The following is a 22,309-nucleotide window of genomic DNA, read 5'->3' as shown; positions in this document are numbered from 1 at the left end:
TCAAGTGTATGTAAAAGTCATTTCTGGGGTATTAGAGCAGAATACTTGTAGATACCCGCCTTCCCCTCTCTTTCCCCCCTACTCAGCTGCATACCCCTGACTGTGACAGTTTATTGGTGTGGGTCAGGGAGACACTATGAGCCTTCACCTCTATAGCTTTATAATGTCAGACCAAGTTTATTGCCTCATTAAATACAGTCATCTGCCACAGCATTAATTAACTGTAAATTTTTCCATTTAATGGATTTGGGAAATGTCACTTTGGTGGACACCAGACATTTTTGATAGAAAATGAATCATCATTTATGATTTAATAGGTTCTGTGGCATGTGAAATACTTTGGTTATTGTGGAGTGACTACATATTAGTTGAAATAAGAAATAAATGTAAGGTCCAAGGCAATTTTTTGGGGGGGTGGGGATAACAAAACAATAAAGTACATTAAGCAACTTTAAATTTAGCCCTCAACAAGCTGCATTTTTTGAGGTAAATGAATGTCATTTTTGGTGTTGAAAGTTACATTTTTCCACAAGGGTACATGTATTTTCTAAATTTGCACACAAACCCCAAAATACATTTCCAAGATAAAGAATCAGGCAAAATGTGCAGCTTATTCATGGACGAAATTTAAGATCATTTATGGCATATAAACTTTCCTGTATAAAAGTTTATTTATTTATTAGATTGATGTTATGCCATACTCAAGAATATTTCACTTATACGACAATGGCCAGCATTATGGTGGGAGGACACCTGGCAGAGCCCAGGGGAAACCCACGACCATCCGCAGGTTGCTAGTAGACCTTCCCACGTACACTGTTTAAAAAGAACAAATGATTATTACTTAATTGGCATATTTCATTCAAAGTTTAGCAATTTTCAAAAGACACATTTTGCTTGAATCTGACTGATTTATCCATGTTACAGGGCTATTTAAGTTTTTTTTTGTTGGAAGAATGATTAAATGTTTCTCAGGAAAACTTCTCATTTTAAGGCCTTCGTGTCTTTCTGAAAATGCATTATTGCGCACTGAACTTTAGGTGAAATACAGTATCAGAGAGGAAACAGGGAATGTTTCTCAGTTTGACTGGAGCACTAATGACATTGTGTGTTTATTTGCCGCAGGTTTTGTTTGCGTTAAATCAGACGTTGTGGCAACATGAGGTATACAGGAGCAAGAAGACTGGGCTGTCTTACACTACAGATGACCTGATCTATCATTACAACTGTGGGGATTTGAACTCTATTATCTTTAATCACGACACCACCCAAGTGCCCAATCTGGTAAACTCCTCACTACCTCCCACGGAGAGGAGAACTGCGCAGACAATTGATGAGTATTTCCGCATTGAACTTTTGTATAAGCGCAATGAACGTATGGCAGAGCGGGTGCGCAAACTACTGAAATCACATCCAAATAGGAGCTTCTTTTTTGCTTTTGGAGCTGGTGAGTACATATACGTTTTTAGCCTAGGCCTTGTTTAAAAAATTCTTTGTTAGGTGTAACCTTGACAAAACATAAGGGTAGGTTTGGGGGTAAAATTTTCTTCTGTTCATTCTGAATACAAGTAATGAAAACGATAGACTTTGAAACTGAGACTGAGAGAAAAAAAATGATCAAAAGCAGTAAAAACTACAGTAGGTCTGTTTTTTAGATGGTTGGATGGATTAAGACAAATCAACAAAGATATGTTTAATGATGGCTTTAGATACCTGCATGCTGCCTGTATATGTCATTTAAGCCAGAATTCCAGAAAGTTCATGCTTCTGCTGTTTTGAAAATCACATATCAGATGAAAAAATAATGAATAATAACTTGATGAATTCAATAATGAAAACAGCATAACTTCACTTATTTTGTCTGATATACAGTTTCAACTGACTGATAAAATATCTTTCAAAAGTAAATAGGAGGATACCAGTATTTGAGCTAAGGTATTGGAACATACATGGTTAAGTTTTAGGAGCCCATAAAGTTGAAAGATACATCCCTACTGAGTACATGGTCACAGGCACAGCCGTGCAGAACCTGCAGATCCAGGTGGATCATTTGGTTAATGTTTTGATTGGTGTTTAACAGAGTGCTTAAAAATGTTCACTTTCAGTCTGTGACCTTATTGTTGAGTGACAGTTTGGATGTTGTGGAACCAGGACATCGGCCAAATGTGGAGGAAAGACCTGGTTTTGTGCAGAGTACATAATCAAAGTTTTTAAAGATAAAGAAAGCTAGTATTGCCACTGGGCAAAAGTATAAGGTCGTTAAACCATTTGATACCTGTGACCCACTACCATATTAGCCTCTACCTTTTGTTTTAATTAAATATTTTATAATTAACAAGAAAAATTAATTACCTGTCATCTGATGCCTAATTTATCTGTAATATAATGACCTTATTTGACTGAGTTATTTAAAGATAGCATTCAAAGTACAGATGGTAAATTTTTTGATACACAAACCTTTTATACTGTAAGTCTTCTACCAGTAAAACAATTTTTTTAAAGGAATTTATGCTTGCAATTAATATGAAAATGATGCCAAAAAAAGACGTGTTTGTGTCACTAGAGATGCAATCTTCCTAACACTGAGCAAATTATGTCTCTACACCCAATAGTTCTCTCAGAAGGTTTCAAAATAATGGTCGCCGTGGTGGTTCAAAAAGGCTGAAGAATTGGGGTAGTTTTATTGGTTTGTAGATCAAGTGAGAAATTGGTGCAGTTTGCCTTTTGATAAATGTTTTGCATGTAGTTTGACCACTGGTATGGAACACCTTCTTATGATAGGTTAAATCCAGACAAAAAGTATGTTTTTAAATTTACAAAGTATTTCATAATGTTTTTACATTCTGTGCCACTTATACTATATAGCTTGTTTTCTTAATAACATTTACTTTAGATGCTTTAAAAAAAGATGACTTATTGTTATGCAGAATTAGACTGTAGTGGTAAAAAAATTGGGCAAGAGTGTATACTTTGTGATAAAATTAGTAGAATTCAGACTATATCCTGAATTTTGCTATATCTTTTCATAGTGTAAGTAGGCCAGATTTTGCTATATCCTTTCATAGTGTAAGTAGGCAAAATTTGATATCACATTTTACAACCGTAATAATGTGCTCAATAATTAATGACACCTTAATATCAGAATCTGACATAAGTTTCATGTAATAATGGAGAAAAGTTCACCTGTGACAGCAACAGAGTCAGCAAAGAAATTATTAAGGAACAAGAGGGTAGAAAAAAGTTTTCATTGTTAATTAAGTCTGAAAGTCTTTAAGTTAAGACTGTGAGTTCTTGACTGGGGAGAATTTATGTGACGACTTCAAAGTGGAATTGGCTGTACTGAGACAGTTTTATTAACTTGAGTGGGCAAAACAAAAGCTGATAATGACAAGATGAAACAACTTACACCTTCTGGTGGCAATAAATCTCGGCAAAAAAAGAAAACAAAAATACAAACAGGATGTTGTAAACAATGGACATTTCAGTGCTCAGAGTATCTTAAGGTGTAAGCAATTAAAATGAATTCACCCGTGCCTCTTCTGGTTGTTTCGTTGCCCTCTAAATTTAGACAGACTTCTGGGTGGTAACATATGGAAGTCCACGTTATTATTTCTTATATGAGGATATTTAGACATACACACTTATAAGTCATTATTAGAATGGTTGTAAATGGATGAAGGCTACACAGTGCTGATTTTTCTTTTATATTTCTTAATTTTTTTTTTTAAATTCATGGACTCACAAAAACATCTTACACTTCCATCTATGCACCTGGCTAGCTTGATAATGTATTGTTTTGATGGGGATTCTTAATTCAAAATACTGGTACTCTTCAACATAATTAAATTTACTAAATACAGGAGAAAAATCACTTATAGGGATACAGAATTGACGCTGATTGGTTGACAGTGGAGATAGGGCTCCCTGGGTTAAACTGTGCAGCAGTCTTTGTCACCCTTGAATGAATGTACTATGCCTAAAAATTCAGTTTAGGCAAGGCATTGACTGGGCTTGCCTATCTCTCACATCAGCCAATCCGAATCAATTCTGTATCCCTTTAAAGACAAACTCTGTAAGGTATAAGATTATATATTTTGTGATGTGTTGTTGTTATAGACTACAGTATAGGTGTGAGGTTGTGCATATCTACTGAAAACATCTTAAGTCAAGGGACTTCTTAATAACACTGAATTTTTTTTTTGGCTCTGTTATCTCTTAAATTGTTTACTTTACACCAGACTTACATGTATCCTACCTACCTACAATATGGTTTCAAAACTTTGCACTTGGTTTTTTTTAATAACAGAGCCATTCATTATATATGTAAAGCTGTTTAGCTGGCTGGAGTAATGCTGTTTGTAGGTGTATCCCATGTCTGGCCTGACATTCCATTTGTCAAAACACATGATATTTAAGGCACAATAATGGCCCCTAGTCCCACAGGGCATATATACATGGCGTGGTTTGTGTTAAGAACATATTGGGCGACAAGTAAAGTGTTACTGAGCCAAGAAGCACTGGAATAAGTTCCACATCTGTATCTGGTTATAGTATTCAGCCAGTTGTAGAGGGAAAACATAGAGGCAAGTTAGCGTATTTCGGCTTTTATTACAACCGATGAACACTGCTGATAGTTTTCATGGCTTGTTTTAAAGTGAGCGTTTCACTTAAATTTACTGAGGAAACTTATCCTCCTCGGCCATCCCAAACTTCCCATGTTTAATGTGTGTAACTACTTGCTCATAGCCCACATTTATATAGCTACTCAGTGTATTGTGTGCAGTTTTGTTAAAATGTGACAGATCATATTTTTACTAGGTGCAAGTAAGGCCATCAGTTCAGATAAAAAGACAACAATACACTAGATGTATATATTCACTGATGGCCGTATGTGGGAAGGTCTGCCAGCAACCTGCGGATGGTCGTGGATTTCTCCTGGGCTCTGACTGGTTTCTTCCCACCATATAATGCCACTCACTGTCGTACTATAAGTGAAATATTCTTGAGTACGGTGTAAAACACCAATCAAATAAATAAATAGAATATATTCACTGATGAAGTGTCCCCCATAAATTTAAAAACATATACCTTTTTGTTCTCGTGGTGTGGCATAACCAAGATATCAATGCTCAAAGTCAGCAAAATGGGGCACATTGACAAAATCAAAACTGCCGCAATGGTATCAATTTTAACCAATCAGGTGCCAGTTATTTCCATAACCAGAAAGCAAACATGCTATTTCATACGTACACTGCATGTTTTGCCTGTTAGCCATTGTAGCGTAGAGCATGAGTGGCACAACAGTGTGTTTCCGGTTCCTCTAATATGGTGAATCCTGTGGCGTACTAATAAGAATTCCAGATTAAAAGCTGATGGATTTATAAAACTAGCACACTGGTCAGAACAAAATGGCTGTGACCAGATAGGCCTATTTCCACCTCTTCTCTAAAATATCAAAGGCTTGTTGTCTTTTCTTTTAACCAGCCTATGATTTTATGTTTAAAATCAGGGTCCATGGATCTGTCACTCGGAGTGCTCTCTAAAATAATTAAGTAACAAGTGATCTAAATGTGTCCTTTCCATCAACAATCAACACAATCAAATAAATAAATAAATAAATAATTAAACATATACATGAATAATAGTGTACATCTTGGCCGACTGGCATATTTTGCCTGTAACATTACAAAAGTATGGGTAGCTTTTACCTTCAGTGTACATGTAGGCCTATGCAAAGGAAATTGTTCTAGGGTTTATAGGTATATGCAGTCATTGCATGTACAAGATATCTTTATGACAATTTATGGTTTCCAACCTGACACATTTCACTCATCAGGTATGCATGTTGTTGTATGGTAGTGAGTTATAACCCAGGGTTACCAGATGACAGTCAGTCAGTCAAACCAACATGGCCTGGGGGTGGGGATGATGAGGTGGGGGTGGGGGGTCATTGTAGAGTGGTGGGAGGGTAGGGGTTCAGGTCTGGTAGAAGTCATGTAAATGTTAGTTTTAGGGGCTGGCAGCTAGGATGGTCTAGGCAGCTGGACAGGGTCCATCTGTCTGATACCCAGCCTCCTTTACACCCAGCTGAAGCTGTGGGAATGTCTGAGTGGGATGTTGGACTACCCAGGCCATGGGAAAGTGTGTATGAAGTACTGGTATTGGCTGGCCAAATTCTATGGTCAGTTTGGTGTGAATGATAGTTACCAGGAATCTGGGCATCATCATGTCAAACTGTTTCTGTTTTAGGTTTTTCTTGTTGTTTTGTTGTTGTGTTTTTGTGAACAGCAATAAATACCTAGGAAAGATATACTGGATTCCAATGGCTAACCATTTTTCTTCACATCATGTATTAAATTTCACATACACAACTAAAACTAAACTTAAGCCAATTTTTCACCTCTATTTCCCCCATGTAAGTATTTGATTTTTCTAAAGAGAGGTTTAAAGATAAAATACATAGTTGAAAATAAGAAACATGAGGAAATATATGGATTGCACACTTCTTCAGATGAGAAGTGCAACATATAGGTCTGACACCCTTGTCAAACAGAAGCACTGAAAAACTATTGTGAGCAGCATGATAAATCCATTTATTTCAGTGTGTTCTGATGTGTTTTCCACTTCTAAATACTACTTAATGGAGACAGGTAACCAAATCACTAAATTAGATACCATAATCAAATTACATGTACTAGTATGTCACTGTTTTACCTTCTTATAAATGCTTAAAGTATGTGTATAAACAACAGCAAAAAACCCCCAAAAAACATAAAATAAATTTATGAAATTTTTATTTGACCTGGAAAATAAGAAGAGCAAAAAACAAAACCAAAAGATAAATCAAGCTGTTAAAGGAAATAAAACGGTGTCGGGAGGATTATCTGATTATAGTATTATTGAAATATGGATAATCAGATTTTTTTTCCTTTGTGTTTGGTCTGTCAAATTCCCAGCATGATTGAGATGTGGTATATACATGTAGGTGTACAAGTATAGGTCAGTCAACTGCCATAAATTACCAGAGGGATGTCAGCTGTAGGGAACTGTCATGGCAGCACAGACGCATACAGCAAACAAAATGCAGATATCGTCTGCTCTTGATTTTCTGCTTTAATTAGTCATAAATCATCCTAAAACATGCATAATTAATTAGTCTGACCCATTAGTCTTTGAAGTAGTATTTGGTCATTATATACCTGGAAGAACATTGAAGTACATCATTAGTTGAAAGATAATTCGAAATGATATGAATACAAATGAATGTCAGGGCAAGTGCTTGTTCAATAAAAACGTTAAAAAGGGTATACTGGAGATTTTTGACAAAAAGTTGTTTGATGAAAATCTTTTAAAATCTTTACTATCATTTTAGGATGGCCTAGATAATGACCTTTCACCATTTGTCAGCATTTAAATTTACCGTTGAAAATGATTGCTAATAAAGTTCCTAATATTTAAAAAGCAGGTCACAAAGACTTTTTCAGACTTAACAGTCATTTAACACTATAAGTAGGTATGAGTGAGCCTTTCTTGATAAATACAGAAAATTTTAATTTGATTAGCAAATATGGATTTTTGGCCATAAATCTCTGGAATAGCCTCTTTAATCTTTCAAGAATATAGAAATACCTGATTGTTGCAACATTTTGTGCTGAGGTGCTGTGTATATGATGTACACATTTTTATTTACCATTCATTAATGTTTTCACGTTAATTAAATTAGATTAATATCAGAGTACTTGTTTTCATGAAATCTTCATGAACATGAAATTTACCCAATAGTAATACACTTTTGTTTTCAGCTGCAGTCATGATTGACCTGTCTCACTTGGGAAAAAAATGGTGTCACATTTAAGTGTACAAAAATATTTAACTACAAATATGACCCTAAATGACCTAAGATTATGTCCATTATTAAGTTGTGCATTTTTCCTGATTCTGGGAATTCTATTGATTTTAGAAATGTGCTTTAAGAGATATTTGGAAGGTAGGATGATATCCTGCTGGGAAAATGTAAATTTTAACAACAAAAGATAAAACCTCATGACATTTAATTGCCTCCAGAAATGCTCTTTTGTGGGCAAATTTTGAGATCATTTAGGGTAGCTGTAGAGTTGGCTGTAGCAGATTTTACTCTCTTGATTTTGTAAAAAGGGACAATTAAAGCAGCCAGGAGTATAGTATAACATTGACATTGAGAGTGTAGCCAGTGTCCTATGCCTTTGTTTGTCGATACCACCATGAAAACAAACCCAGCTCAGATGGTCTTAACATTTAAGTATTAATACTGAAAGGACATCTGTTTTAATATCTTTAATGTTTAGTGGGTAGATTTTTTGCAGTAGCAAAGAGGTTTGAGTGTATAAAGAGTGAAGGACTTGTACAAGACATGAGTGTTAAACATTTAGCCTGCAGGGGAAAAGTGTTAGCGTAAGTAAGTATTAGTCTTAATTGAAAGGCACCAAATTGTCATTGGAGCCTAGGTGGTGTTTGTTTGCACATCCTAATGGAGTGGTCAACCATGCACCTGTCTACACTTCAGACTGTTTGCTAGTGGTCAGTTAATCAGGTTAAAATCTAGGATTAGAAGGACAGCGGTGAGACTAGGTGTCAGATACTTGACCACACAGAGCTTTACTTAGGGCCAGCCTAAAGGCACAAAATTCACAAGTAAGCCAAGCTAAATCTGGTGCTTGGTTGAGGAGACATAATGAAAATACCGGGATGCTAAGCCCTCCTTTCCTCTTACCAAGAGAACATTAGAAATGCCAGTTCTTGTGTCCACTGCTAGAGGTGTATTTAGAAGCAGCTTAATGAAGCTGACACTGGTCAAGCGTCCAGCGCTCTTCTTGACCCTGTAAACTTTTTTCAGCACGTAGAAAATTCTGGTTGAACTCTGCGGCCCTGAAACTGTTTGACCTGCAGATTCCGCAGATGACATTCCTAGGCCTGGCGTTCAAACTGCCAGTGACATTTTTCACATGATTGCATGAAAAGTGAACGACTATTTACATATTGTGGGAGGCTTGTGAAACACGAGTTAAAATGAGATGTGCGTGTGCATTAAATATGAAATGCAGGTACATCTGTGACAATTTCCTAAAGAAAGTACCTTAATTTAACAAGCGAAACCGATTTTATTTTGTGTTTTACAGGCAAGCCAACAATTAAAAAGCTTCAGAAAGGGAATAAAACTGAAAGTCTACAAGTTTATTTTGTCTAGCTGTCTTGATGTTTTTATGGTTTATGTATTTTTTACGGCTTCCTGATCATGAAAAAGTGCCAAGATAATTTACATTTTCCACACATTAGATGATTTTCAAGTCTTATTTTTATTTTTATGCTCAGTTAAACTGGCGTACGTCATATTAGAAAGTGAATCATCCAGCCTCAGTTCCTGGCTGTTTGAATTATGTACTGCAAGGTTCTTGGTGAAGTTACTACATAACTACAAATATATGTCAGGCTTAACTATGATTTGACTTAACATTACTGTCAGTGTAGATTATTATTATTATTATTATTATTATTATTATGAGTTCATAGTTCAGAATGCTTATTTGGAGAAAGAAAAAAAAAACAAATTACACCTGTAATGGCACAGGTAATACAATATTGTATCAGGCCATCCATGTATAAACACTCCCCACAAAAATGGGCCGGAACCATCCTGAATTGTCACATCAATAATTTATTTTTGTCTTCATCTATTATGTAAGAGATAGTATGGGTAAGGCATTAAGTTTTCTATTTTTCATAAAATGCCAAACACATGTGTGATATACTTCAATCGCTATATGGTTAAAACTAGAATCATTTTCTTGTACCCACCTTGATCAATTTTAATGTGTATTCACTCTTGCAATATGAATACTGTACTTTATTTCTCCCAAAGTTTAGCATTTCTCAAGTGACAAAGTTTTCTTGATTCTAATTGCAGTCTCCATGCACATAGTGTATTATGGTACTGTACCATAATACAATATGTGACAATGCCTGTAGAGAAGGACATTGTAGAAGAATCTGTTAAAGGGGCACTGTTGTTGGGGCAGGTATGCAGGTAACATACGCTGGGTATATAAAAGGTTTACCTTCAGCTATCTGAGCCCTGACCCACACCTCATCAGACCAGAAGATATAGGTGCATGGGGAGGGGTTTTTCACACTCTGCTGGCCTTATCTGCCATCTTTATAAATTGCTGGTGTGTATAAAGTGTCTATTGTTCCCTCCCAGGGATTAGCTATCTGATAAGTGTCTAGTCTCCCCAAGCTGGTCTCAGCAGATAGACACCCAGGAGAGCGGTAAGCCCTCAATGCTCCCCTGGGTAGCCAGGGTACAGGTCTATTTCCCCGGGCACAGGGCTATATAACAGAGAGCTCCAGGTGAATACTGATAATCTGTGAAGAACATCTAATTCGGGTTCTTATTGTGACCAGGTGTATAATCCAGCTGGATAAAAGATCAAAGGCTTGGCCTGATTGATGATAAGCACAAATCTTTACCTGAGTAACACAGAGACTGAAGATGATGAATTTTTCCAGACTTCTATAGCAAATGGAAATCCAAATCCAGACACCTGTTGGGTTAATTTTTCCCTTAGAATCACCTGACACCAACACTGGGGATACCATGTGTCCTGTACTGAGGATATATGCATAATTTTGTTCGTTGATACAACTCTGGGTATAGGTTAACAGAAATAATGAGGATTTTTCTGTTCTTTTAGCAAATCAGAATTTAGAGACCTCTTGTGTTAATTTTCTCTTACAGTCATAAGACATCAAAATTAACACTGGGGATATCATGTGCTCTGTACTAGGGATATCGTGTGTTCTGTGCTTGGGATATCATGCTCTAATAGGGATATCGCAAATTCTGTACTAGGGATATATGTGTAAAGTAGTTGGTATATCATGGGTACAACACTGGGTATGTAAGTAAAGCACTGAAGATAAACCTTTCTAATTTTTTTTTTTAGCAAATTGAAATTTAGAAACCTGTGGGGTTAATTTTCTGTCACAGTCACCTAACACCAAAATTAACACTTGGGATATCATGTATGCTTTACTAGGGATATATGTGTGAAGTATTTGGTATATCATGTGTACAACACTGGGTGTGTAAGTAAAGCACTGAAGGTGAATTTTTCTGTTCTTTTAGCAGATTGAAATTGAGACCTGTTGGGTTCATTTTCTCTCAGAGTCAGGTGACACCCACCTGGGTGTGTACTGTAGGCCTACAGGAGATATACAGGCATGTGTATAGTACTTGGTATGTCATGGGTTCAGTGCTTCACCCAGGGTATCCCCATCACTTTACACATTATATCCCAAGTGTGCACAATGTGACAAGGTTTACCAGCTGGGGATTTGAGCCAACAATCTCTGGGTTGTGAGTCCATACCTCTATCAGACTAGACGAAATGGCTGGTCTGATGCTCTTGCCAGGTTTTGTTGGTGAATGCATGTCCTTGTTCCGTTGTTGGCCACTTCATGCTTTGTTTCTATACTGAATGTATAATCTGTTAATCTTTCTTGTCTACACTCTGCTAAAGACATTTGATCAATGCTGTTTTCACTAAATTCAGTTATACAAGTTCTGTTGAAAGAGACATAGCCTTTAACTGTGTTAATTGTGTGTACCTGAAAATCTTCATTCTTATATGATCAAGTCACTTTCTTATTCAAATGTTCAGTATATAGGTTTTACTGTGATTGATTTATTTATTTGATGAGTGCCAGCATTATGATGGGAGGGAACAGTGTTTTATTATGATTTATTTATTTATTTATTTGATAAATGCCAGCATTATGACGGGAGGGAACAGTGTTTTATTGTGATTGATTTATTTATTTGATAAATGCCAGCATTATCACGGGAGGGAAACAGTCTTTTACTGTGATTGATTTATTTACTTGATGAGTGCCAGCACTATGACGGGGGGGGGGGGGGGGGGGGGGAAATAGTGTTTTATTGAGATTGATTTATTTATTTATTTGCTAAATGCCAACATTATGGGGGGAGGAAATAGTGTTTTATTGTGATTTATTTATTTACTTGATGAGTGTCAGCATTATGACGAGAGGGAACAGTGTTTTATTGTGATTTATTTATTTATTTGATGAGTGCCAGCATTATGACGGGAGGGAACAGTGTTTTACTGTGATTGATTTATTTATTTGATGAGTGCCAGCATTATGATGGGAGGGAACAGTGTTTTACTGTGATTTATTTATTTATTTGATGAGTGCCAGCATTATGACGAGAGGGAACAGTGTTTTACTGTGATTGATTTATTTATTTGATAAATGCCAGCATTATGATGGGAGGGAACAGTGTTTTACTGTGATTGATTTATTTATTTGATGAGTGCCAGCATTATGATGAGAGGGAACAGTGTTTTACTGTGATTGATTTATTTATTTGATGAGTGCCAGCATTATGACGAGAGGGAACAGTGTTTTACTGTGATTGATTTATTTATTTGATAAATGCCAGCATTATGGCAGGAGGAAATAGTGTTTTATTGTGATTGATTTATTATTTGATGAGTGCCAGCATTGTGATGAGAGGAAATAGTGTTTTATTGTGATTTATTTATTTACTTGATTAGTGCCAGCATTGTGACAAGAGGGAATAGTGTTTTATTGTGATTTATTTATTTACTTGATTAGTGCCAGCATTGTGACAAGAGGGAACAGTGTTTTATTGTGATTTATTTATTTATTTGATAAATGCCAGCATTATGACTGGAGGAAATAGTGTTTTATTGTGATTGATTTATTATTTGATGAGTGCCAGCATTGTAATGAGAGGAAATAGAGTTTTATTGTGATTTATTTATTTACTTGATTAGTGCCAGCATTGTGACGAGAGGGAACAGTGTTTTATTGTGATTGATTTATTTATTTGATAAATGCCAGAATTATGATGGGAGGAAATAGTGTTTTATTGTGATTTATTTATTTACTTGATGTCAGCATTATGACGAGAGGGAACAGTGTTTTATTGTGATTTATTTATTTACTTGATGAGATTCAGCATTATGACGGGAGGAAACAGTGTTTTATTGTGATTTATTTATTTATTTGATAAATGCCAGCATTATGACCGGAGGGAAAAGTGTTTTATTGTGATTTATTTATTATTTGATGAGTGCCAGCATTATCACGAGAGGGAACAGTGTTTTATTGTGATTTATTTATTTATTTGATAAATGCCAGCATTATGATGAGAGGAAACAGTGATTCATTGTGATTTATTTATTATTTGATGAGTTCCAGCATCATGATGGGACGAAATAGTGTTTCATTGTGATTTATTTATTTATCGCCTTTCAAGTTTTTACTAAATTCAAAGCAATATAAGGTCATGGTCTTCATCAATTTGGCAAATGTTCATGATGCAGTAGCTAGACTGTACATATTTGAAAGGACTAGTAAATCAGTTGGTGGCATTGAAATAACTTATTACGTGTTTGTTTTTTCCTCACAGGTCACTTCCTGGGTAATGACACAGTTCTGGACAAACTGAGGAGGGACGGTTATGCTATACAACATACACTACCTAATGAAACTATTCCAATGTGAGAAATTCTCTGTGGAATTTATGTCTAAATGTGACTCAGGAAAAGGAAAAAAAAAACAAAAACAGAGACTTCCGTAACATTTTTAACTTCAGGAAAAGTCTAATTTCTGTGTCATATGTGGATATTAGTTTATTTACAGAACATATATGTGTCCTTAAAAATCAACAGGAAAAAAAGTGAATTTTTAAAGTAAAATGAAGGTTACCAGTATAAAATACTTCTCATTCTTTTGAACTTCATTTTGTAGAGTACGATGCATGTATCAACCTACTTTTCAATTCGCCCTCTATATAACATCCTCACTATAATGCTGGATGTCATCGTATAAGTCTAATATTATATCGCATGGCATGGTTTATATACATGTAGGCCTACACACCAATAAAATAAATAAAGAAAATTACAACCTTTCTAATATCATGCTTGATCAAACTTTCATTTAATACATTAAATTTACCAAATTTTAAGGTGTTTTTTTATTTTATTTGAATTTTGCAGATCTGATCGCCATAGTGGGCGCTTGAGAAAAAGAAAGAGAAAGCGCCCTCTGCTTCCATTGACAGCCATGTCAGCAGACTATCCCATGCCTCCACTTATGGTACAGGGCCATATAGATTACCTACCAGTTTTACATAGGTATGCTGATCTGTAGTTCACAATAAATCTTGGTATACATGTATATTGGAAATATATTAACATATATGTATTTTATTGAACAAAATAAAATAAATTCTGAGTTTTGTTTCTGAAGTTTTTTTTGGGGGATGTATTGCTACAAAATATGTGTCAAATTTTGACAATGGTTTCGAAGAATAGAATAAATTTCACCCGACACTTAGATGTTGTAAGAGTCTTCATTAAGTTGCTGCATGGTAAAAATTTATATATGAATGTAAATTTGGTTATGATGCTGCACAGCATGCTTCTGGCCACAGTTGTGTTGGTGAACACTCGTTCCCCTGTGGTTTCTGTCTTCATTGAGTTGCCTCCCGCTGGCCAACATGTAACATTTTGTGTTTCAGGAAAAGACACAGGTCTGAGACCAGAAGGAAACATCATAGGAAGAAAGGAAGAGACAGGCACAAGCCACGTTTTAATGACCTCTGGGTAAAGCTGGAGTCAGGAAAGTAAGCAAAGATGACTGATAGAAAATTTGAGGCTAAGATTAAGCTGTTGATATGTTATTTAAGAGCACATTGAGACCTGCTCATAGTGCGTCTGGGGACCTGCCCATAGTGCTTCTGGAAACCTGCCCATAGTGCTTCTGGGGACCTGCCCATAGTGCTTCTGGAGGCCTGCCCATAGTGCATGGTGCTTCTGGGGAAAGCTTAAAGGATACATGAAAATGTACTATAAAGCAAAAAGTATACTTTGAAGGAAAATAAAGAAAGATATGCCAAAAACATGATTTTATAATTTTGAATAACCCCCCTATTTTATGCTACACACACGTATTTTCCATCAGTGGTAGAATAAATTTTTCAGCCCCCCCCCAGCTGTCACTGTTGATGTTAAAACACAATGCCACTACCGCAATGGGGGCCTTCGAGGCAAAGATGATTAGCATGCCAGCAAGGCGCAATGGCTGTGGAGCCTAGCTTTAGCCAAGGTTTACTTCCTCTCTAGCCAAGGTGTGCCAACAACTGCGGATGGTCATGTGTCTCTACCTGCTTTCCTCCCATAGTTTTTGTTAGCTGCCATTGTATAACTGAAATCTTGAGTACTGGTATGGTGTAAAAAACAACCAAATAAATGAACGATTTCTGCACTGATCTCAGTGGCATTAGGAACACTGTAGTTTAAAGCCATTTTAACATCCCAAGAAGAGAGCTGCAAAGCTTTTTGTACTTTTTTAATGTTAGGCCACATTCTAAACTACACAGTAAGAAATAAAATGGCGTAATGGCCATGGTTATCCTCTATCAGCTAAAAGGCTGAAGTCTGTGATCTCTTCATGGTATTTTGTGCTGCTATTCTTTAGTTGGTGTTTTAATATACCCATGGTGACAACCAAATTTAACTATTTGCTAGAGTGCTGGTCTTTCAGTCGAGAGAAGACACAAGGTATGGGGTCAACCCCGCCCTTGGGACAGTGAATTTGAGTATGTTCCCCTGCTTTAACTTTTTGTAAGTCCTTGGGGACAAATATGCATTCATTGATGCTTGTAAAACCGTTCGTTCAGTCTAGTGTTCATTGAAGACTACTCATCTTTCAACAATATTTATTTATTTCTTTGATTGGTGTTTTACGCCATACTCACTATATTCACTTATACGATGGCGGTCAATATTATGGTGGGTGGAAACCGGGCACAGCCCGGGGAAACCCATGACCATCTGCAGGTTGCTGGCAGACCTTCCCACGTACGGCCGGAAAGGAAGCCAGTACGAGCTGGACTTGACCTCACAGCGACCGCATTGGCGAGAGACTCCTGGGTCATTATGCTGCGCTAGTGTGCTAACCAAATGAGCCACGGAGGCCCCTCTTTCAACAATATGTTTTGGACATACATGTATATGCGTCCCATGTGGGAATGTTGGCCAGTAATTTACCAAAGGTCATTAGTTTGCGACAAGTACTGATTGCTATTGTATAGGTGAAAAATGTTGGAATAAATAAATATTTCATTTTATTGCTTGATGCCATATTTAGGAATAAGGCAGGTTCTAGAATTTTGAAACACTGATTTTGAGTTCATGTAGTCTTGCTCACATGTGATGTACAGGTACAGGTTTACACCCTACATGATGGATAGCACATGTTTCAAGGTTGTAAATATTTTCCATATTGGTTATTGCAGTGATGTTGAAGAGAGTATTCAAGTGATGATAGTGAAGGAAGAAGTGAACACAGAGAGTGTCCCACAGACCAAATCTTCAACAACGCCAGTGTTCAATTATCTGCAGAGATCAGGGGAGACAACTCCATCAGCAAATGCTGGTTTACTCGCAGTGTGGACGTTTCTGTTGGCTTTGTCAATGTGGAGGGTGTGAATAATGATATGGTTGATTCGTGTGAAACCTCCATGTCAGGAGTGCCCTTTTGACAAACTGAAGCAACTGTGACAGTAATTTCAGGCGACTTAATTACATTGTGCACTTCCACTGATGTAGTTTGAGACAAGATCGATGTAAGCTAGGCAAAAGACTCAATTTACTACCATGCCATGGTTAACTGAAAATGAGGCAAGGTGTGCAGAATTACAAAATAGCAGCCAGTGGTTGGTGTGAACACTCACACACTCAGAGACTGCAAGTGAACAAAAATACTCTGTAAACCACATTTGCATTTCAGACAGCCGCCATTTTTAAAATGAATATTTTGCAGAATCTCACAGTACATGGAAGCTCGATGCTGTAGCCTAGCCGGAGCTTGTTTACTACAGTAAATATCCATTTCATTGAAATTCTAGATTGGTAATCATACATGTATTCCCATTCACAACTTGTAGTAAAAATAATGGATTAACTGAAAATGCCAAACAAAAAGTGCTGCTTTGAAACGTTGCTGTTTTATTGGACATGGATAGCAGCTGCAGCCTCTAACTTCAAAGGCCACTGTGTCTGCAAAGCCGTGCTAATTTTGGTCTCACCAACACCCCCACCAAATTGATGTCATCTTGCATCCAGGTCCCTTGTCAGAGCTACAGTAAGGCACACATTGTTGGGGCAATCTCTATATTGTTTACACCAGCTGTTGGCAGCCATTTTGTAAGTCTGCACTCTAAGTTTCTTTATCAATCATGAATGTGAGCATATTGTCTTCTAAGAGTTGCTTCCCTTGAAGTACCTCACCAAACAGTGAAAGTTGTATGTACATGTAACTGTATATTGTATCTGTACATTTTGTCTCTGTACGTAGGTTGAAAAGACAGAAATGTTATTCCTTGTAATGAACAGGCTGCCAAGATAGGCAGTGTACCTCATGGACTCATAAACACAGCATCTCAGGGTTTTCATGATACCGGTAGCGGACGAACGTTCCTTTGTGTGTTGATTTGTCAGTGTTAATGAAAGTTACTAGGAGAAATGTTACTGTAATAGTTTCAGTGGAATAGGATCCAAGTTTTGATGAAAATGGCGAGTAATGCTGTGAGCAAGTTTGAGAAGGCTACAGTCTAATTAATGCAGTGCCATAATTTGATATATTGCCTATCTTCCTCAGATGGATTATTTATTTTTCAGAAAGTGCTTACATACATTATGACAAGATTATCAGACTTCAGCGGCAAATTTGCAGAAGAAAGAAAGTTAAAAGCAGATGCTACTCTCCTCTTGCATAGTCTTCTGTCTCCGAAGTGAGACGGCCATCGTAGTGTATTAAGCGAAATATTTTTGAGTAAAAACACAAATCAGGTAAATAAATAAATCGAATTGAGACATTTAAATGGTCTGTCATTCACAAAGTATGAAGATGCTCGCTTGTTCGTAGTGTGCTTTTAGGTAACACTTATAGTAGGTGCCTTAACTCCAGGGTTCAGCATGAGGTGTTTTCTCCTTTTCCCACCAGGTGGAGTTGTCAGGAAGTAAAACCATATAAAAGTGATTGTATTTTTCCCCACATTTTTTGTTTCATGCCGTTTTCTCAAATTCACATCTGCTACAAGGAATAATTATTACTTATCAATTTCTTGTCCAAAATAATGTTTTTGTTTTTTGTAAACTTGAACTAGAGTACAATTAAAAGAAATATTTACACCTGCTGTTTGTTACAGGTAAAGTAAACAATATTTTATCTTTAATTTATTTTAATTATTGGCTGCTAAAATATACATAAAGAGAGGGTGGAGAAAAATGGAGAATGAATTGGCAGAGACTTAATTGCTCTGCTGAGGCCATAAGAGTAGGTCAGATATACATGATGTAACATCAGATCGCTATCCATTATGTCCATCTGCTGACAACTTTCCTGGACAATTGGACGCTAGCTAATTGTTCTGTGGGCAGAAGGTGTCAAGTCTGCAAAGTTTTCAGCAAACATTGTGTTGTATGTCTCAAAATATGACAGTTATCTGGACATTTTTTAAAGCCTGAAAATAAGGTTGACAAAGCATATAATGACAAATCTTCCTCCCATCCATTCACATTATTAAAAAAGGTTACAACGTTTTATTTAGACGGCAGTTTTGTCCTGAACCAAACCCTTTCAGAATACTATTTTCCTTGGTGTTGTCTAGGTTGGAACTGATTCTCGCATTTTACCTGTAAATCCATTAGACTGTGACAAGTACACAGCATCTTTTATATAGGCCTGCATGTACGGGAACTGAAGACACTGAACTGAATATTAGTACCGGTACATTTTTACAGGTGTGATAAAACGTGGCACACGTGTGAATATGCTATAAGGTGTATATGGGAAGTGGATAATGTACATATTGGTCTATAGTAGCTAGAATGAGAACATACTCCTTGCAGCGCATGTGCCGCTTTCTATGCTCTCCTTACATCACTGCCACCACTGGACAAACTTGACTTCTAGAGCCTGTGCGAAGAAGTAGGCTTGTTTAGGCTTCGCCACCCTCTCACGCAGACGTGTAATAAGCGTTCATCAGTACAGTTGTTTCTGATGTCCACTAGAGGCATGCTCTGTACACTTTAGATAAAGAGAATATATGTGTGTCAAGTATTATTAAAAGAAAGTATTATTGGCAGCGATGTAAAGCGAACGTAGCGAGCGGCGCATGCGTTGTAAGGGGTATGGAATGAAAAGGATGAAAGTGAAGGTTGTATGTAAACTGTAAGTGTCAGCTGAGGAAATATTAATTTGTGGTACGTAAACGGTATTTATTAGCATGTCGTGGGAATTGATCATTATGTGACTGTCGAAGGTGGAGTCAGCAACTGGATGCTGTAACGTGCAGACTACACGCATTCTGTACAGATATAAGGTCTTTGTACCACCATAACCAATAAACCGAATCCAAATTCAAACTTATGTCTGTTTATGAGGTTTGGTTTCAAAAAAGCTTCCCTTACAACAAAATGTTTGATTACTTATGTAAATTAAACGGTACATGTAGGTGTCAAAATTATTCAGTGAAAATTTATAAACCCTATCCTTTGAAATATTCTCTCTGAAGTTTTGATTGAAAATGCTAAAAACGTTGAAAAAGTTACCTCTGATTAATTATAACTTTGGGTTTCGGAGTAGTGGTACCTTTTCTTGCCCAGTGGCGAATCGGGGCCCAAATGGTATTAAACCATTGTTCTCCTGCAGTGAATGAGTAATACCTTATCAATTTGCCCACCAGAAGTCAACACCAAGGCAGAAATGAACAATAATTTGAAACCCACGAAAACGAAACTGTCGCAACTGTACAGCTTTGTGATGGAAGGACACCATGATAACTGTCTAAAATATATTCTGTACCTTGACTGCTTATGGGGCCTATTGTACCGCTTATTGCACAGACTAACGTTCTTTGAAGACCAGATGTCTTCCACCAACATGGTGTATTATTATCAGTACGTCATAAGTGAGAATTAAAGTTCGTCAGTAACTTGCCAAAGGTAGGTAGTTTAATTACTCGGTCAGGTTTTCTCCACCCATAATACCGACTGCCATTGTCTTCAGTGTAGCATTTTGGACGACAATGAAATAAAGAAAATATGTAAATAATTTTAATTTTAAATAAATACTTCTGGTATATTTAGAAAAGATAGAAATTTTTTTGGTATCACACTTCACACTGTTAATTTGTCTTTCGACACTTCTTTAAAATTATCAAGTGTAACTGTTGATTAAAGTGTTGCCAAATCATATCATGTTTACCTTGTGATATCAGCACACTTCCTGTAAGTGCATGTACTTCCACGGATGGAATAAATGTTCTCATCAGCAAATGGATTCTGATTTAGTTTCTTATCTAAATGGAATGTACTGTTCTTCAGTGAATGAAGACTCTGGTTCCGGTATCTCAATCATGCTTGAAGGTTACAGAGGTCCTCAATAAATTTGCTATGCAAGGGGATGACAGGACATTTATTTATTTGTTTATTTATTTGATTGGTGTTTTACGCCGTACTTAAGAATATTTGACTTATACGACGGCGACCAGCATTATGGTGGGCGGAAACCGGGCAGAGCCCGGGGGAAACCCACGGCCATCCGCAGGTTGCTTGTAGAACTTCCCACTTACTGCCGGAGAGGAAGGCAGGACATAATACTACGAAAATGGTATGTTTTCTGTGCAACAATATAACAGCATTATCTGTGGAGATGAAAAAGCCATCAAATTAACCGTACATACTGTAGCTTTCGTAATTTAGGACCGGTAACATCCCAGAATTGAGGCGTCGAAACAAGACATTTGTATTTCAGCCTTTGACTAAAATGTGTCAATAATCACTTGGACAGGTAGCGTACTTCACGTAGAATTTCGGTCGTTCGCTGTTACATGGATGATGTTAAAAATATTAACATTCATTTATTTATTCATTTCATTGGTTTTCTACCTCGTTCTCAATAATATTTGACTGATATGACGGTAGGTAACGTTATGGCGGAAGGATACAGATTTCAGTTGTTCTACTCAGACATATATACTCCAAAAATCATGATCGCAGGTCGAAGAACGTAGATTGAGGCATCAGTTTATTGAACATATTTAACACGACAAAGTTCAAATACTAAAATAAATATCCATCTTAAGCTAAAGGAAATTAAGGTTTATGTTTTTAAGCGTACATGGATATATGTATGTTAGTCCTAACTAAAACGTATAGGCTTTACATGTTTCACGTATATAAATATTATAGAGTAGCCCGTCATCTCAACAAAACAACGCGGACGTGCACAATCTTCATCTGCTTAGAGTTATTACATGAATGAAACTTAAATTTTTACCCTTCGTCGCGTTCTAAAACAATTCAATACAGTGATCACAAAAACTTCCAATCCATTGCACAATATAAAAGCCTACAGTATTATGAGTAAAAGCAGATCAGAGATGACTGTCCCACATGTAGTGGGTAAATGGTTACCAGTAACTGGAGATGTCTGTGCTAAATAAAGATGTGATGCATGTGTAATAAATTTCTTTGAATGTAAATCTGTCGTTTATATCCCAACATATGCATTTAATCTGAATTGTGATAATATTTATAAATATATTTAAAAGTATGTAAATGTGAACATATGTTTTAGATGAAAAGACCAAATTCTACCTCAAATAAATTCGCAAAACGTGTTACATCCTCATTTTTAACATTATTTCACAAATACTCATTTTTAACGTTATTACACATTCTAATCATTTTTAACATTATTACATATTATACTCATTTTTAACATTATTACACATTATGGTATATATGCCAAAGTGTGGTCTGAAATACCCATCACAAAAAGTTATTTTCAAGTGTCTTTTCTCTCAAAAGAAAAGTGGATAAAGGTATCGAATAGCACATTTACAAGCAACTTTTTGCTCTCTTTCATCTGGATTTTATGTAATTTTTATGTTTTCTCCACCTTTAAGCAGTAGAAACGTCTCCTACCAACATGGCTTAAGCATATTCGTGTCAATGAATGTACAGTGATGTTAACAGCAATTTATTAGAGTACTAAAAGACGTACAGCATAGAGAATAAATCCAGAACAGCGACGAGGATGATAGTTGGCAAATGGTCACACATAACCGGTGAAATACGGCCTCTTGTTAATTCACCTCAGTTAGGGTTTTATTCTAACTGTTCATGTCACTGGTTTAGAATTCCCG

The 22,309-nt window shown here is 36.5% G+C and overlaps 1 protein-coding gene across 1 annotated transcript in view; it reads left to right on the top strand.

The window, feature by feature from the left end:
* Positions 1-20,402, top strand: part of LOC135470709 (metalloprotease TIKI1-like) — a 38,503-nt gene extending 18,101 nt beyond the window's left edge. Inside the window, 5 exon segments of the mRNA XM_064749745.1 lie at positions 1,126-1,447; positions 13,496-13,586; positions 14,088-14,225; positions 14,612-14,716; positions 16,391-20,402. Of these exon segments, the coding sequence (XP_064605815.1) occupies positions 1,126-1,447; positions 13,496-13,586; positions 14,088-14,225; positions 14,612-14,716; positions 16,391-16,583 (849 nt within the window). The 3' untranslated portion in view covers positions 16,584-20,402.
* Positions 20,403-22,309: the final 1,907 nt, after the last annotated feature.

This window comes from Liolophura sinensis, chromosome 7 (assembly GCF_032854445.1).
Source record: "Liolophura sinensis isolate JHLJ2023 chromosome 7, CUHK_Ljap_v2, whole genome shotgun sequence".
NCBI classification, from domain to species: domain Eukaryota; kingdom Metazoa; phylum Mollusca; class Polyplacophora; order Chitonida; family Chitonidae; genus Liolophura; species Liolophura sinensis.
The sequence above is the reverse complement of the archived record's forward strand: the minus strand, read 5'-3'. Positions and strand labels throughout refer to the sequence as shown.